The sequence below is a fragment of the Stegodyphus dumicola genome, chromosome 3 (genome assembly GCF_044657685.1).
Source record: "Stegodyphus dumicola isolate Sdum_Otavi_A_Nest chromosome 3, ASM4465768v1".
Classification (NCBI taxonomy): Eukaryota; Metazoa; Arthropoda; class Arachnida; order Araneae; family Eresidae; genus Stegodyphus; species Stegodyphus dumicola.
The window spans coordinates 46,531,113-46,550,534 of record NC_140770.1 but is presented as its reverse complement, the minus strand read 5'-3'; the positions used below and the strand labels follow the sequence as shown (position 1 = coordinate 46,550,534).

The window sequence follows — 19,422 nt, the reverse complement described above, 5'->3', positions numbered from 1 at the left end:
TAACTCTTTACGAATTTGGCTATTCTGAATGTACCAGGGGGCATTACATATCATACGCAATACCCCGTTTTGGGCAGCTTGTAACTGCCTTCTCAAACTGTGGCACGAGTATGCTCAGACGAGGCATGCATAACTAAGAATTGGACGCAACATTGTTTTGTAAATTAGCAACTTATTATCAATAGATAGAACACTGTTTCGAGCAATTAAGGGGAAGAGTGAAGCTTTACTAGCTCGAAACTTCCTGAGAATATGTGTAACGTGTGGGTTCCATGTAAAGAGATTTACTGAGGATCACCCCAAGATAAGGGACCTGCTTGACCCAGGGAATGTCCACACCATACATTTGCAGGTGAGTCGGGAAATTCTTCTTAGTAGTAAACAGTATGGCATGTGTCTTGTCGATATTCACTTTGACTTTCCATTTGGTCAGCCAAGTCTCTAGCGAGTGGATGTGGTGTTGTAGCCGTTGTATTGCTGAACTAACAAATGCACTTTGCGTAAGGATCGCTGTGTCGTCTGCATACATGGCTAATGTTGTGTTTTGTGTAGTGGGGATGCCGTTCACGTAAATATTGAATAGGGTAGGGCCCAGAAGGGATCCCTGTGGAACACCAGTCCGTAAAGGCCGTTTTGTGGACAATGAACCAGAAACATGAACGACAAAGTGTCTACCGGTTAGGTAGGATTGAATTATGTTTGTGATGTAGCCTGGGAGTCCCAGGTTGTGTAATTTGTATATGAGGGCATCCAGCCATTAGGGTATGAGGATCTTCTGCTCATCCAGGAAGATGTTTAGTCTATGGAAAATAACTGCTTCCACGATTTTGCTAATTGAGCTTAGCAAACTGATTGGTCGGTAACTCTCAGGAGCAGTCTCAGGCTTGTTGGGCTTTAGCAGAGGGACAATCTTGGCAGTTTTCCAACAGGTTGTTAAGTATTGCCATCTTAGCATGATATTCACTAACTTGGTGAAGTAGAGTATTATCTTGACAGGGAAGTGCTTGATCATCTCATTTGTGACCCCGTCTACTCCAGGGCTCTTCCTTTTTGCAATTCGCATGATATAGAGACAGACCTAAATTGGCATGGCTGAGATAATGTTGTCTGTGCATGGCTGTGTTGTAAAATTGGAGTGGAAGTCAGCGATAAGCTGTTCAGTGTCTGAGTCTGAAATGTTGTTATTGCAGAACTGAGATTCCAGATGCTGAGCTAAAAGTTCTGCTTTCTCAGTTCCGGTGTAATAGATCCGTTGAGGGCCGTGAAGGGGCGGAATGGCGTTATAGCATTTTTTGTATCTCTTCACTGCTTGCCACAAGGAGTTATCCTCTACAGAAAGAAATCTGAGGTAGTTAGTCCAGCGATCTTGTGAGAGTTTATTTGTAAGAAACTTGACCGCTTCGCACAGACGATTGAAGTTCCTTTTATCATCTCGGTGTCTGGTACGTTGATACGCTCGTCTTGCAGCATTTCTCTCTTTAATCAATAATCTGAGCTCTTGAGGTTTGTGTTTCATACCAGGTTTAACTTCAACTTGTGCTTTCTCATAAGCATTTTGTATATTTTCAGTGAGGTCCTTGACAAAACTATCAATGTCACTCCCCTTGTGTATCGTGGGTAAAGTGTACTGTGTGTTGGAGAGGGCTTTGGCAAAGACCTGCCAGTCTGTACGAAAGGCCCTGGTGTCTGATGTAGTATATCTGCTGAGGTCCAGAATAATCCTGACAGGATTGTGATCACTTGAAAGTTCGTCCAGTACGGAAATATCCAGTGGAGAACTGGTGTTCCGTAACAGGAAAAAATCAATAATTGCGGTGGACCCAGAAGCATACCGTGTTGGGGTACTTGGAACTGCCAATTTAAACCGTGCCGAAGCGACCAAGGAATAAATCAGTCTGCCTGTTGCATTAGAAGTGTAGCAGTTCCATGCGCGGTGTCTTGCGTTCAAGTCTCCGCCAATAATAGCATGTGCATCAAGTGTGAGTAGAATTTCAAGGTCTGCCTGAACGACAGCCACAGGTCTCATGGGAGGAATGTAGGTGGAGACAAAAGTGTATGGAGTGTTAGTGTCTGTTGTGATGCAGATAGTTGTGGCCTCGGCTGAGAGCTGTGGAATGTTCACGTGATAATGGGGAATGCAGCGTTTGACAAGAAGTGCAGTGCCACCTCCACGAATATATATCCTAAGTCGCGCTTTCGAGACATAAAAAACGCAATTTGAATTTCATCAATTGGCCCAGTAGAAGGGGAGATATAGAACTGTCCCCCCTTTTTTTTCTGCGCAGTGTACCACTATTATAAACACCTTTTCGGGCAAAAAACACGGTTTTGAATAATGGAAATAAATCATAAACTAAATGTTTTACATGTTCATGAGTGACGCTTGCGCTAAACTGAGATTCAAGTGAGTCGGTAATTCCTTTTCCGCTTCAGTGTATGTGTTCCTGTTTTGCCTTTCTTAACAGGAAGTAATTTATTATATCTACTCGTACCTTTTCATAGCTCTCCAAAACAGAATTTTTTAATTAAATTTATACCTGAGAGAAGCAAAATTAATATAAGAGACTTGCGGAGAACAAATATCCATTTTACGAACATAACAACTGGTTTCTACAATTAATAGCTGGGAATTATTTTTAATCAACATAGAGATTTTTTCTGGAATTTTCTTGTTTCGAATTCAATTTCAAGATCTCCTTTTTTTCGCACGTATAAAGTGCTCAGCCCAATAATTCCGTGGATTATTCCTATAGATAGCATAGCGTATATTGAGGTGTTGATTATTCCTGGAAGATGGCGCCAAAATACATAAATAGAAATGAAACGTGCATGTGTGTGGTGTGCCCGATGCAGAACTTTATGCATACTTTATATTATATTTATTTTTGAAAAAAATATGCTGCGATGTTATTTTTAAGCGTACAGTATTAAAATACTTCGTTTTATACAATATTGTGGGATAGGGCTTGATTTAAATTTTAACTGTGTCGAAATTTATTACATTTTACAGTAAGTACTGGTTCCATAAATTACTGTCATAATCATTATATAAAAGTATATGATCATAATTGTTGTTAATTATCTTGTTAATATTTTTATCAGTTCCAATATGAAACAGAAATCATGTTACGACACATTTTAACAGTGAGTGATTTAACTTTCTGAATTACTCGATGTGCATAATAATTTTAAAATTTCAATTAGTTTTCCTTGAGGACAAGTGACAAATTAAGTTGATATAATTCCATTTCTTCGATTTCTATCGTGTCGATGGGCATTTTAAGGCACAGCAAAAAAGGTGGATGGGTTTAATCCGGTGCACACAGGATTTGGCTACTTTTGGCGACTTTATGATGAGCAGTAAAAACGGGACATATACGGTGAGTAGTTAACGGGTCATTCAAAGAAAATGTGTAGTTAAACATAAGCACGTTTCAGATAACCGGCCCTTGGCGATTTGTCGGCCGCCATCTTGGATTTCACAAATGCGCTTTATCATTTGGCCAATCTGAATTCAACAACAATTACAACATAACCTTTTTTAGTTTTCTTTATTCTGCAGATAATCAAAACCATTTTTAAACAGCGATTACTGTACAGGATTGCTAAGAAATATATCACATTTGCATTCTTCAGCTTTGCGTCTTTTTAACTTTAACAAGCTAATATTTAAGTACTAAAATTTAATACAGTTATATCTCTGAAGTTATGTGATAGGTGCAACTAATGAAAGTTCTGACCTCAGATTCCCAGTAGTCAGGATGTTATTTAATTATTACTGTTGTGTTATTGGGATCAGTTTCAGAAATGTACATATGTATGCATGTGTATATGTATATATATATGCATGTATGCACTTACACACACATACATTCATCCATACATGCATATATACATAATTCTGAATCTTGTCCTGATAACAGAAAAATACCTATTTATCTTGCATACAAAACAATGCATATGAATTTAAGTTAAAAAGAACCAGTGGCTAAAAATGCACTTGTTTAAAAATATTATACATTTCATAAGAATTTATCAAATTTTCTCATTCGCATAAAGCTAATTTAAATTTAACTGTATACGAGTAAAAGATTAATTATTGCTGTGAACTAATTTTCAGAATGTATAATTCCATTCACTTTTTTGAACCAAAGAATGAAAGTAACAGCACTGTGCATAAAAATGTAGAACAACTGCATTGTTAACACAATTAATAACTCAAGTGCTGTTTTGAAGAAAAGTATGGGGTTTTTAGAGCAATTAGCATAAATTATTAGACTTTGATGCTACTTATTTTATTAAAGCTAATTCTTATGTATAGACACAGGTTTTGTTCACCAGCATTTTATGAACTATTCACAATTTCAAATACAAATTAATTACAGGTATAAATATGTGAAATAAAATAAGCAGCCTTATTAAAGCAGACAGTGCCTTGCAATATTAAAAGTTACATGTTACAAAATTGGCAATTCAATCAGCTTATTTTGTTATGGTGACCACTTTAATATACAAGTGTCACCTGTATATATTCTAATATATTTTAGGAGCATTGAGCTTAAATAAAAAGTTGTATTTTACCTTTCTGGTACTTCTTCCCTACATAAATTTAGCATCTGAGGTAGCTATTTTATTTTACAAAAGGTAGAAATAAATATAATACAGCTTTATTTTTTCAACTGCAATTAACTCCCGATAACGATTTACGAAAATATGAACTAATTATGATTTGCGATTTTTTTGGGGGGGGTCATGCAACTACCTTATTTTACAAAAGGTAGAAATAAATAGAATAGAGCTTTATTTTTTTCAATTGAAATGAACTCCCGATGACGATTTGCGAAAACATGAACTGATTTGCGATTTTCCAACTTTCATTTTGTCTTACCGTTAACGTTCCATAAACAGAATAGAGCTTTATTTTTAGCATTATCGGGTGTTAATAACGATTTGCGAAAATATGAACTAATTATGATTAACACCTGATAAGGATTTGCGAAAATATGAACTACTAATTATGATTTTCGATTTTCCAACTTCTATTTTGTCTTGCTGTAACGTTTCCTAAATCTATGTAAACAGAAAAATTCCCTTTCCGTCCTTCAGGAGAATTCCCCGAGTGGGTTGCAGGTTTGTAGCGCTTGTCAGGGTTACCATAATCTGGCGCACGCGCACTCTTCCGAGATGTCAACAAATCGCCAAGGGCCGGTTATCTGAAAACTATAGTATATACCATGTATATAGTATATATACTATGTGTGTATATACATATACTTTGTGTGTATAGCATATATATAGATGTTCTTTGGATTATTTTTGGTGTTGGCAATAATTTTCAAATTCGTGCCAAGGCAGCACCGTATACTAGGATTTTACCAGTAAGGTAAATGTATTGATAATGTGCTATATTACCTTGAATATTACTGAAGAGCGTTATGAATTTGTATACTTGCTGTGAAAAAAAAATGTACCTAGTGATTCATTCTGCATCTAATTAATTAAATGATTTGAGGCTATATATTTGATCACTATATATTGGACCTCATTTTAGTTACGTGATAAAAACTAAGCAATTAAATTATGTAAAAACCTGTTAAGTTGATAATTTATATTAAAATAACTTTCGCATCCATATGCTCTCTCACTTTTTTTATTCATTCTAAATGAGTGCATAGGGGCTAAAAGATGTTTAAAAAATTCTCTAGACCTATTTTTTTACTTTACTGTGTTATTTATTAAAAAAAAACTTTTTATATTATTCTGAAGACTACTACATCTTTTGTTTTTTTATTGACTCTTATTGAAATTAGGTGATATTTATAACCAAAGAAAAAAAAATTGAAAATGCTTGCTTTTCTATCCAAAAAGAAATGTTCAGTACGTCGTTGTGCAAAAGTTTAAAATTTGTATATCACAAAGCATTCAATACAAAAGGAACAAGAATTATTTTCTAATCTTTGGAATACGGTAGCAGGTAGTTTGGTGACATTTTGGTAAGGCGATAAAGATTATTAGCTAGGACTTTAGCAATAATCTGAGAACTATGTTCCATCTTGTATCTTGTGTGAAACAGTGTTGCTTAATCACTTGTGCTAAAAAGATGTGCCACGCACGTCGAGATGCTTTTGTCTCAAACCGTGAGCGACATGAACACCACTTCGATGGGCACTTATCGCAAAAATGAAAATAACGTGGTGCACACGTCGCCTAACGACGAGATTATTTCTCAAGTTACAGCTCTGGATTGCACTTGCAGACGCGGAGCGGTGTAAATTAGACACTTAACCACTTGTTATATCGTAGCGCACGTCTCCACAACCTTGAAGTTTAGACGTAGCGCAAGTGGTTAGTATTTGGATCCCATGGTTCCCTCTAAATTCCAAATTTTTATTGCATTTATGTGATCATCCAAAAGAGTTGCTGGAATGGTGTATGAGTATAGGATTAATTGCAGATAAGTATGAATATCCAACATGTGGGGATGTAATCAGATTGTGTGAAAGAAGATTATTACAGATAAGTTTGAATGATGGTGCAAGAAATCTGGTGAAGATGGACTTTCCAGAAAATTCTGATTGGGATTTTAGCTAATAAACACTTAGAAACAATTTTGCACCTAATCTTCGTCATGATCAAGCACTTTTGTTCCATAAAAGTTCTAGTATAATCATAATTCGGCTAGCAGATTGTTGGAAAAAATGTTGAGTAAAAAAAAAATGCTGGTAAATCTTCGGATTATGGTAGCTTGGCGAAACTTTGGTGACCAACCCTGCTACAGCAACCCTGCTAGTTTTTTTTGGATGCCATTTTGTTTTGACGAAGTAAAGGCTTTTTTTTTTACTCAACATTTTTTGGTTAAAATTTACTCTACGGTACCCCTTGACGAATCATTTCTTTTTTGACACCAGGATCGGCACCAATTTCAAAATGATGCTGATCTTTCCGCCCGCTACACAAAACCAAAACAAGAAGTCAAAGTCTTGCACAAAATACTTTCCAGATGCAACACATCGACCTATTTTAACTTAATCCTTTGACGCGCGGTGGTCGCGCTTTGAAACCACTATTCAAATTTTTTTCCTCCTCTTTTTTCCGAAATTTTTGAGTGAAAATGAATTGATTATTGATCTTTTACCTCTAAATAACACAAAATGACTGTAGATTCATATATGTTTTAGGTATTAATACTTCAGATCGGACACCTTTTAAAAATTTTTTTCGATGAGACAAAACAACTTCCTTTTATTAATATAAACAACTTTAAATTTCAAAAGTTAGTTATCGCACATCATGATTTCTATCATAAACAATAAAAAATTGCAGTAATTAAACTGCATATATTAAAAAAACCCTCTATATGTATGGCATTTGCTATGTGGTTTCAGGGCACGACCACTACACCACTAGAGCATTGTGTCACACTGCTTACAATCCTCTACAGGCTCGGTGGTCGCGCCTTGAAACCACTGGCGTTTGCTTCTGAATGGTGTTCGCTTGCTTTTCAAATAGTAATGTTTATTTTTACCCGGATATAGATAAAGGGCTTTGAAATCACAGCGTTATTTTATTACTAAACAATACATGCACTTGGCAAGTAAAAAGGTCTTTCTTTTCCAAATATTTTTCTCTGACATCAACACACTTGCTCCCCAAGCTAGTATTGTGATTTTATAAATTATTTCCTGTGGTTTAAATTTAATGTGAATATACTTTGCTATAATTAAAAATAGAAATTGCGTAAAAGTTTTATTTAAATTAAAAATATTTTTTGAATATTTTGGGACGAAATACAAATAAAGTAAGTATGAATGGGAAACGAACGATCTGTACAAAGCCAAAAAGACCAAGCCCCCCCCCCCATTAACATAAAAAACCACTAATTTCATGTGCCAGATGAAAAGAAACTAAATAATGCTGGACATATACCAGTGAAATTTAGATCCAGGCAGTGTACATTTTGTAGCACAAGGAAGAAGCCTCATAGAAGAAGGTACGTGTACAAAAGTGCAATGTGGGTCTATGCATGTACCAAAGAGACAAAACATGCTTTGAACAGTGTCACAAAAAAATTTGTTCTTTGAAATTTAAAAAAAAAAAAAAAAAAAAAAAAAAAAAAAAAAGTTATTTTTTATCCTTATTTTACTGAGTTTTTAAATACTTAAAATATAAATAAGCACATACATTAAATTAATAAAATTTAGCTTACAATCCTAATTACTTTATTTACTCCTTACATTTAGAACAATGCATAAAAATAATATCCTCAAATAATTAAAAATACTAACTTACCTAATCTTCTTCAGAATCTTCATTACGTGGCACGCACACTTCCCTACAGAAAGAGTTCCAATCGGCTGCAGTACTACTGCTAATTTCTAAATCCGAAATCCAGTAGTCAACTTATTAATTATTACGTATTAAAAATTTAGAATTCACTTTACATAGCGCCATGCAATCCGAAAATTAATCAACACTATTTCACACAACACACAATGAAGCTTAATACAAAATAATTTTTCCAAATTTACCCCCTTTTCCGATTAAAGAACTGTAATTCGTCCATTAATGTCACATGACATATCTAATGATCTCTCATTTCCCTCACACAAAATAATGCGTAATCGGAACTGAGTACTTCTCCCAGGTAGTAACCTTTATCGCCTCCAAAATGTCGCCAAACTACCAGTTACCATATTCCAAAGATCAGCCTGGTAAGTTTTTTTCCTACTACATCAGTAAGTCCTAGACACGCAGTAGTTTCACAGTGCGACCACCACCTACAGAACAATGGGCAAGAGTAGATTTTTTTAATTCATGTATTATTTGTCTGTAGGATCATAATATTCAATTTCTAGAGTTTTTATTTAAAAAAATTTATAAAAATAATATTGTGCGTGTCAAAGGGTTAAAAAAATATCAGAGAATTGCACAAACTGGGCATTGCGCACTTCCTTAACTTTGTCCATGTACACACCGATCTATTATCACTTAAATCAAGAAGCTAAAACAAAATTTAAAATATCATGTTAACCAAAAAAAATTTGCTGCTGTTTTAACACACAGAGACGAACAAATAACCGAAAATAAACAAACAGAGTAATAAGTAATCAAAAATACATATTTCCTAACATAAAAACATTAAACAACAAATCTTTTAACAAAAGTTGACACAGAGAGAAATAAATAAACTTTAAGGTAGCCATTATATTATGGTGAAGTTGTTGTTTGATTTATCGTCAAGTTGTTGTTTTATTTATTGTAGCCTGAGTAGTTGAATGTTATGGAAACCCTATTGTGACATAATCGGGTGCACATGATTCTGGGAAATTTTGAATCGTGAGCTGTTTTGTAAGTGTTTTTGTGGTGTGTGTTGGTTTGATTCTTTAGCTGGTAGAATGGCCGAATGTAGTAAGATTAATTTGAAATTTCTGTACGATTTGGAGCGAAAGGGAAAAAGAGCTTTAATCGACTATAATCGAGCTGGTGTGTAAATGAAGGTGTACTTAGTAGCCATTATAAGTGTCCTGTATGTAGGAATGATATGTGTCTAGTCGAACGTAAAAACCGTTTAGATGGATTTGAATGGGTTTGTGGGAAGAAAGGTTCAGATGGTCACAATGTGAAGTGTTTGATCAGAAAGAGTACCTGGTTTGAAAAAAGTCATTTGAGTATGATTGATATTTTGATTTTTATATGGCTTTGGGTGCATGATGCGAACTCGAAAATCATGGTAAGTGAATATTTGCTTTTGGTAGTGCTTAAATGTACAGTCAAAAGTCATTAATTCGGACACCCATAATCCGGAATGATCTATAATCCAAACCTCAAAGCTACAAACTTTTTGCGCATCTTCCACGTAAGACTTTTACGGCTGCGAATATGCTTGTGCACATGTGCGTAATACGTTTATGCTTGCGCATTTAATGTATAACGGATGGTATAAGCTAAGCTAAAATTATCTAATTCAGTTAATGTTGCAGATTGCGTTGTTCCTGAATCTTCAAATTGGATCCGGCTTTTTTTTTTTTTTTTTTTTTTTTTTTTTTGCAGACTGTTACAGCAATTTTATAAAAGTAAGCTTGAACTTTCAATTATGTCAAATAGAATTTCCGATATGTATTTACTAATGTGTAAAGGATCTACAAAGTGAAAGTATGTTTCGAAGTCCATTAAACAAAAAGTAGAATTGCTGCAAAAAATGGATAAAGGCATATCCTTCGTTTCTCAAACCATTCCTAAATCTGTTTATCAATTTCATGCTGCTCCGCCACCCGGGGGGGGGAACTCTGAAACACCGCAGCGCGCAATGAATTGGAAGTTAATCTGTCAGCACTATCCTTATCTTCAAGGTAGATGTTTTTATTTTATTTCGCTTATAATTCCTTACTAAATGTAGTATTTCATCTCGATGTACTCCGTCTTTGATATGATTTAAATCAAATTCCTCGTCATTATAATTCGCTTCCGATAAAGAAGAAAGTGACACAGAGGTTATTGAAAACGAAAAAATTTCAATTGACAAATTAGTCGGTATTTTCGACACAGCAATTATAGGACTTTAACAGTAGAACTTTGTAACTGAAGAAGAAATTATGTCTGTTTATAGAATTAAAGAGAAAGTATGATCACATGAAACGAAGCAACTTATACAACTTACATTGAAAGAAATGTTTAATAAAGTAAACAAATAAATATTAAGCTTTTTTTTTTTTTGTAAATTTTGATACCCTTTAGATCATAATTGTTCTTTATTTCATAAATTACGGTGTCATATTTTTAATTTTATAATTTCTGCATGCCATCTTACCAGATTTAAACTGATGATCTATTATCTGGAAAAATCGATAATCCGGAATTGCCGAAGTCCCGACGAGTTCGGATTAATGATTTTTGACTGTATAACATGTTTTTCCTTTTTTATGTTATTTTATTGTTTGGTTTAAATGTATTTTATTGAGATTATGTATTTTTTGTTTGCCTATATTGTAGAATTTGGTGCTCCTTTGACTTTTTAAGTGAAAATATATCAATGTGTACATGGACAAAGTAAAGGGAGTGCGCAATGCAAGTTTGTGCAATTCTGGGATTTTTTTTTTAAGTGAAAATAGGTCGACGTGTTCATGGATAAAATCAAAGGAGTGCACAATGCCATTTTTATGCAATTCGGAGATTTTTTTTTAAGTGAAAATAAGTCGATGTGTACATGGATACCGAGTTTGTGCAATTGTTTGTCTTGTTATTTTGGCTTTGTGTAGCCAAAATAACAAGTCAAAGAATTGCACAAAATTGGTATCCATGTACTGCCAAAAATGGCCAAGTTTCGCCAAGGGGTACCCTAAACTATACTTTTACCCTTTTTTCATACGTTCATGCTTTCCATTACCATCTACTCCATCTTCCACGTAAGCAATTCAATTAACTTTTTTGTTGTTTGGGTTTATCTGCTGTTAATGGGAGATAAATATGTATAGTAGCATCCAAACCATCAACATTCATCCTCTTACTTACCTCAGACATCCTCAAATGATGGTACCCATATCAAAATTCAACTCCAATGCACGTCCAACCAAACACAGCAATTGAAAGAATGTAAAAATCCAAAATCCTCAGTCCATACAAAAGGGTTACAATTACAAAAAATAGCCAAAATCTCAATTTATCACAACACATTCGGCAATATTCGCATAACTAACCCTTTTTTAATGACAAAAACTTTAAAAAAAAAAAAAAAAAATTACCCAAGGCTAGTTTTGCAAGCATTAGGGTTACCGAAAAACCTGTATCACACAGCGGGCTTCCAGATTTCATGAACAACCAATACCACTTGGTAATTTTTCAGACAGAGGCCAAGGAGTATCGTACAGTGAAGATCAACCAAAATACTTTTCATATGTAACTATATGCATCTACTTTGTCATGTTCGTTCAAAAATTTTTCTTCTTTTTTTGTTGCCATTCGCATTTGCAAGACTGATTTTGAAATCTACATAAATTTTTAAGAACAAGTTCACATTTTGAAAATAACAATATAGTATTAAGTCAGAAGTGTTTAACTTTTTAATGTTTTATCTCATAGAAATATACATGTAATCTGTAAATTCATTGTACAGTTAGGTAAAACTATAACTGTTTTATAAGAGTAGAAATAAAATAAATGTTTTAATAGATAGATAGGAATGCTATGAAGGAAATTCAAAAAATGTTTCATAAATCAATATTTTTAAAACATGCATTAAGCTCAGTTTTAATATTTGGCAGAAAAACGATCTTAGAATAGCATATATTTTGATAACAATGAAATATAAATCCATTTTCTTCAAAAGGAATAAAAAAAAAGCGCTTGTGTCTAATCATCCTCAAGAAATAAAGGGCAAAAACAAAATAGATAAATAAAAATGAATATTAAAACATCCATTGCAATTCTGAGACAAAGTAAAAAACTGAAAAATCACCAGTATGTGAAAAAAGCAGTAAACCATGGACAGTAAAATTATACATGTACTTTTGTAATAAAAAAGAAGCTTCAGTATTGATTTATTTAAAACATGTGGAAAAAATCAGTTTCAGAATTTTTCAGAAGTTGTCATATCTTGTGTGGATATCTGGCAATAATCTATATTTCATTTCCCTTTGGCATTTGCAAATATATTTGTGCTTGATGAATAGGGATTGTGTGTTTTGATGATTTGCTAAAACAGCAAAGGTAACTGAAAAATGAACATGCAATAAGTTTGGTTTACTTATTGGAATGTTTGCTATCAAAATATTTCAAGACGCAAGAGAAACACGCCGATGTGGAAAATAAAACAGGCAAATTGACAACCTTGTATACGGCTTGGTTTTTGTAAAATCCCAATTGATTTTGAGAGCAAAACGGGTCCCCCTTCATCAGAAGCAAACATTTCTGCTAGCAGAATTTTTTGCTCCACATCAGAATGGATCAAGAATGAGTATTATGTTGGCTGTTTTCTTTGATTGTTTTACTATATCATAAGTTTCTCCCATCTGGCCAAAACTATTAAGAAAGAATATTATTTGAGCATTTTCTACCATTTAGTTAAAACTGTTGGTACTTTTCCATTTTGCCGGTGCAAGCGATAAAGTCGCCAAAAATGGTACAGCCGATGCCAAACGGAATATCCTCCCTGGTAACCTTTCATGCCACGTCGCAGCCATTTCTTATCAGATTGATTGTTTCTTTCAACACTGGCATACAATTAAATATAATTTTTACCAGATAGTTCAATTTTATGCCTTAAGGCCATTCGCAGTAATTAGTCAATTAGGATCCTATCACACCATTCACCTGGAGGTGAAAATATAGAAAAGGCAAAGTCAAGGGTTAAATTTATTAATTCTAATGAGAATGCACCAGCGAAGTAAAGCACTGCGGTTTTACATAATTTCTTGGGGTCATGTGATATGAAACGGCGAATCAGAATGTTGTACCATGAAAGCATAGTAAATTCTTAAATGAATGTCTTTTTAAGAATTTATTGTCTTTTTACAAAATTTTAAATGATATTAAAATGTTTATGCCTTCAAAATAAAAATTTCTTAGAACTAACCCATGTTAAACATTTTTTTTTTTTTTTTTTTTGTGTATATTGTGTATTGTCGTCAATAAAGTCTGCTTAGTGAGATTTGTGCCGGCAAAATGGAAAAGTACGAAACTGTTCGTTGAAATTATCTGAATTCTTAATTAGATAATTTATAGATTTTACATCATTATACTGCACCTTCTTATAATAAATCTGATTTTTTGGCATAAAATTCAACAAATACAGTTCTATGATCTTTATATTTACGGGGTTTTACATTCTGTGGCATTTTCTTATGTTCAATGGTTAAAATTATTGCATTGTGGTCACTGTTTTGAATCTGTTGATTCAATAAAAGAAAATTTGCTGCTTTTAGGGTTTCATGAAAACATGTTTTGAAGACTGGGAAGAATACTGTTGTAAGTGCTTTGGGATTATTTTGAACAGGATGTAATAAATATTAATCAGCATAATATTAACGAAACTTTACGATTTCATTAGTATCTTATCAGAGGGTGATATGTGTTTATTTTAATCTGTTACAATTCTAAATTATCCAAAGTGAAAAGATTTTTATTATGAAGTGCAGAAAGTTTCTTTTGAATTTTATGTCTTTCATTTTGCCTTTACTTTTCAGACTGAACTGGATTTCTGAACATTCAGGATGACTTCTGATGAAGAATTTTTGATATCTCAGGTATTAAGTTGTCTTGAAACAGATTTGGCAGCTGCAAAATCATGGATGATTTTCTCCAAATCTGCATTTCCCCAGAGTTTTCCGGTATTATTTCAGTGTTATAAAATGGCTTGTAATGAAAAGAATCTTAGTGAAAGTGCGTTATGTTTGAGTGACTTAGTTAAAAAATTTCCAAATGAAGCTGTTCTTATTCGAGAGCTGAGAAATATTGCCACGTGCTTGTGCTCTGCAAACGATGACTTTTTAAAGCAAATATTTGAGCAGTTATCAGAGGATATTAAATATGAAGTTATGATGGCTGTGACAAGAAATGTCCAGACTGTTGAAGAACACTGTGAACTTATGTTGTTATTTTTAAAACGTATGCCAAATGCAAGACTTCTGCAGCATGGCAGTAACATTATTGATACTCTGTTGACTGCAGAAGAGCAACCTGATATACGTTCCCCTATAAATTTGTTTCGAAAAATGCTTATCTGTGATGCTTTGCCTTTAATCTTACGACTGTCTCAATTTGAGTACAAATTTAAAGTTATCTTTCAACTGCTGCAAAAGGCTGTAGAATTTTATGTATGCTGTTTATTTACATTTCCCACTGTACAAGATGCACCTATAAGAAAAGAAGTAATTACGGTATCTGAGAGTGATCCAGATGAAGGGTGGAAACCATTATTAATGTTGTTAGAAACAGTTGCCTTTCGTTACAGGTGGAATTATCCAGAAATGTTTTATTCAAACTTCAGTGACTCAAGCTTACAACAGTTGTTATCTTTGTTAAAAAGGAAAAACAAAACATTATCCAGTTTGACGAATGAAAAACACAGGCGTGAAGACTCCTCAGGTTATGAAGAAGCATATTTTTGTTTGGTAGTCACCTTTTTCTATTGCTTGTATACTTTTGGAAGACTTATCCATCCCAAGATATTTTCAAGTTCTGTTACCGGTCCATATAATTATATTCTAATGGAAGGCATATCATTTCCACAAGAAGACTGCCCGAAAAATCTGGGTAATGAGTTTAAAAGGACCGAAAGAGGCTTTTTAGTTACTAGCAAACTTGCAACTCCAGATGTAACCAGTATGCTTATTCCTTCTTTTGTCACAGCTGTGGAATGTTGGCAATTATTGCATAGGCATCAGCACTTCATGAAAGAGTTCAAATGCTTATGTAAAAACATACAATTAGATACTTGGGCAGTTTTTCAAGAATTTTATATCAGTATGTTAATGTATGAAAGAGCCCACCGTGATGCTATTGATCACTTGGGGAGATTTTGCAAAACTGCTGTTGATCCAGCCCATAAAAATAAAGCATCTCTACAAATTGCAAGCTGTTATAATTTTTTAGGAGAATATGAGCATGCTCTGAAAATTTTGTATGAAGTTATAATGAGCTTATCACCAAGTGGTGTATATAATACAAAACCAACTTTGCATAAATGTCCTTCCAGGTTTATGATTTTTATGGGTTATACTAATCGAGAAATATTGCAATATTGTGTGACTATGTTGCTTAAATTGTACAAATTTAAAGATAAAGTTGATGATGCATATAAAGATATGTCATTAGGATATATTTTGGTATTAATGCAGTATGACTTGGACCATCAGTATGAAATGCTTCATAAATGTATTGATGCAATAAAAAAAGCTAAGAGTTTTTCCTTTCAGAAATTCTTTAATTATATTATTAACGTTGATATTTTGGAAGAAATTTCTTATTTAACAACAACAGCTGGTGGAAATGTAAATTTGGAAATACTTTCTACTCCAACTTTTCAAGCAAGTAAGCAACGTGCAGTTACTCGTGGTGTGAATAAAGGAGCTAGAGATGACCTCAAACAAGCTTTTGTGAATCAGATGGCACGTTGCTATGATAATCTTGATGACCTTTTTATTGAATTTATAAAAGAGGAACATAGCTTCTTGTTGTTGCCCTTAAGTAATGGAGTGTAAAATATATAGAAATTTAATTGTTGTTATATATTGAAATTTAATTGTTTATTCCTTATCATTGCTTGCATTTCTAAAGTAGTCAATATATAGTTTCTGTTTCTTCTTTTAATGTTATTTGAACCATGATAGTGTTTAAATGCATTGTGTATATTCGTGCTGTATTACATTTGTTTTTAATACAGTCAAAAGTCGTTAATCCGGACTCGTTGGGACTTCGGCAATTCCGGATTATAGATCATCAATTTAAATCTGGTAAAATGGCATGCAGAAATTATAAAATTAAAGATATGAAATCGTAATTTATGAAATAAAGAACAATTATGATCTAAAGGGTATCAAAATTTACAAAAAAAAAAAAGCTTAGTATTTATTTGTGTACTAAACATTTCTTTCAATGTAAGTTGTTTAAGTTGCTTCTTTTTATGTGATAATACTTTCTCTTTAATTCTATAAACAGACATAATTTATTGTTCAGTTACAAAGTTCCGCTGGTCAAGTCCTATAATTGCTGTGTCGAGAATACCGACTAAGTCCTATAATTGCTGTGTCTACCGACTAATTTGTCAATCAAATTTTTTTCGTTTTCAACAACTGTCAACCTCTGTCACTTTCTTCGCTATCGGAAGCAAATTATAATGACGAGGAATTTGATTTAAATCATATCAAAGATGGAATACATCGAGATGAAATACTACATTTGGTAAGGAATTATAAGCCAAATAAAATGAAAACATTTGCCCTGAAGATTATAAGCCAAATAGAATGAAAACATCTGCCCTGAAGATAAGGATAGTGCTGACAGATGAACTTCCAATTCATTGTGCGCTGCGGCGCTTCCTCCCCCCCCAGCAGCGTGAAATATTATAAACAAATTTTGGAATGGTTAGGTAATTTTTTGCAGAAATTCCACTTTTGTTTAATGGACTTCGAAACATACTTTCGCTTTGTAGATCCTTTACATATTAGTAAATATATATCGGAAATTCTATTTGACATAATCGAAAGTTCAAGCTTACTTTTATAAAATTGCTCTAACAGTCTGCAAAAAATAATAAGCCGGATCCAATTCGAAGATTAAGGAACAACGCAATCTGCAACATTAACTGAATTAGATAATTTTACCTTAGCTTATACCGTCCGTTATACATTAAACGCGCATGCGTAAACGTTGATGCAAAAGCAAAGTTTAAAGTTGTAAAAATAAACTTTTAACAAGAGTAGCAATAGAAGCTCCCTAAGGTTATGTGCTGTGCAGATATTGAAGACAATAAAAGGTTTCAAACTTAACCAATTTATTAACAATATATAAAAATAAAAACACAATGAATAAATTTCTACAATATCAGAAACTTAAAAATTATAATATAACCATTATCAAAAAATTCATATATCAAATAATATTTTACCTGATCTCCAAAATACTGGCATTCAATACACGAAAAACGTATCCTAAACAGAAATTATGCAGTTTTAAATGAAATTAGCTGCACTGTCAATAAGTCCATGCTTAATGGTCAAGAAGGCACCTGAAAATTAAATTAAATCCTTGAGAGCACTAAAACCGGCCTAACTCCGCTCACTGTAGTTAAACACGAGGAATCACAGCTTAGAAAAACATCACCGCTAACTTATGTTAAATGCCGCCTTCATGAAGAACATGGATGCCGCCCACGGCAATCACTCACATCGTAGCCTCTTTTAAGAATCCAGGAAAAGTCATCTTGTAGACTGGAACCAAGGAACTTATTCGGGAAAAGTCATCAGAAACTTAAAAACAATATCAGAATATAGACTGGAACCACGGAACTTATCACCGGACTACACGCATCGCATCGCAAGACGTCTTCCAATAGGGGCTGGAAACTGCACACCCAGGAGCCAAGAAAACAGGAACTAGAAGGAATGAGCCAGAGCGACGCGAGATACTTATACTAGAAATAGGCATGACGTCATCTCACGGCAACCAATCAGCTATCGGCACGACTCAGCTTTCCAGATGACGTAACATCAAGTTTTGTTTTAGCTTCTTAATTAGGCTGAAACAGTCCGTTCTCAATACGAACAGTGGCAGTGAAAAAACGAAGTAAAAGTAATTACTATATCCCTTTAAAATAAGAACTAAGCCTAATAAATATTTCAAGGAGGAGAAATAATGCAGAAAAAGGGTTACAATAGGTCATATTTTCCAACAAATGTATTTTGCGCATGCGCACACGCATATTCGCAGCCGTAAAGGTCTTGCGCGTCAACGCGACGCATGCGCAAAAAGTTTGTAGCTTTGAAGTCCGAATTAACGACTTTTGACTGTATTCTATCCCCACCTTCTTTTTTTAAATTAATTATTTTATTTTAATGATCTGGAAACAGTTTTCACATGTATTATTAAAAAACTGCATAAAACTAGACAACAATAAATTTTATGACCGACTGGAGTTAGTCAATGAGACTTAATGTATTTATTATATTGATTTTATGTTTTAATGCTGAGTATCAAATTACAGTATGTATATTAAAGAATTTATAATATAATACTAATGTATTTTCCTGTCAGTTTTGAAAATTGGTGAAAATCCCTCCAAACTTACATCACTCATTCTGGCAAAAGTTTGAAGGAATATGCATCACCACTGTATATTCAGTTTCAAATAAAATTACATTATTGAGCCCATTAACATACACATTTTTTTTAAAGCCAAGATTCAGTAACTTGGTGAAAATGCTGCATGTTATTCCATAGAAAGCAGGTCCCAAATTTGGAAATTTTTTCAAAATGTGAGAAAAATTAAGAGAATATTAGTTAACTTGGTATCCTTTTTTACAAAAACCAAACTAGCATAGATTAATGAGGGTTGGATAGATGCAAGGTGAAGATGTTGTGAGTATGTTGCGATGTCACAACCCTTATTACTGGTGTTAAATCGTATTGCTTGGTGACTGAAGTGTCTTCTATGCAAATGTAGGAAAATAACACTTCTCTGACCCCCAATAGAATCAATATTTTATTCCTTACAACATTATATATCCTTATTCATAATACAGTCAAATACTGAAAATCCGCGTTGCCTCTCAAAATATAAACATTCAATTTATAAGTTCTGGAAACTGCAACATTGAGTACGAAATATCGAAGAAAAAATGCTTACCAAATGATGTTATAATTACCAAATAATAATGAGTCATAACAGAAACCCCAAATTATTGACATAAAAAGTTTAAAAAAATAAGATAA

The 19,422-nt window shown here is 33.5% G+C and overlaps 1 protein-coding gene across 2 annotated transcripts; it reads left to right on the top strand.

Moving 5' to 3' along the window:
- Window positions 1-2,773: 2,773 nt before the first annotated feature.
- On the top strand, window positions 2,774-18,724 carry IntS10 (integrator complex subunit 10). 2 transcript variants are annotated; one of them, XM_035365914.2, is made up of 2 exons: window positions 2,774-3,009; window positions 14,178-18,724. In XM_035365914.2, the coding sequence occupies exon 2, from the start codon at window positions 14,205-14,207 to the stop codon at window positions 16,191-16,193; it is 1,989 nt and encodes a 662-aa protein (XP_035221805.1). In that variant the 5' UTR covers window positions 2,774-3,009; window positions 14,178-14,204; the 3' UTR covers window positions 16,194-18,724. The 2 variants fall into 2 exon arrangements, with proteins under 2 accessions (XP_035221805.1, XP_085668960.1); XM_085812834.1 differs by lacking the exon at window positions 2,774-3,009 and adding an exon at window positions 3,423-5,383.
- Window positions 18,725-19,422: the final 698 nt, after the last annotated feature.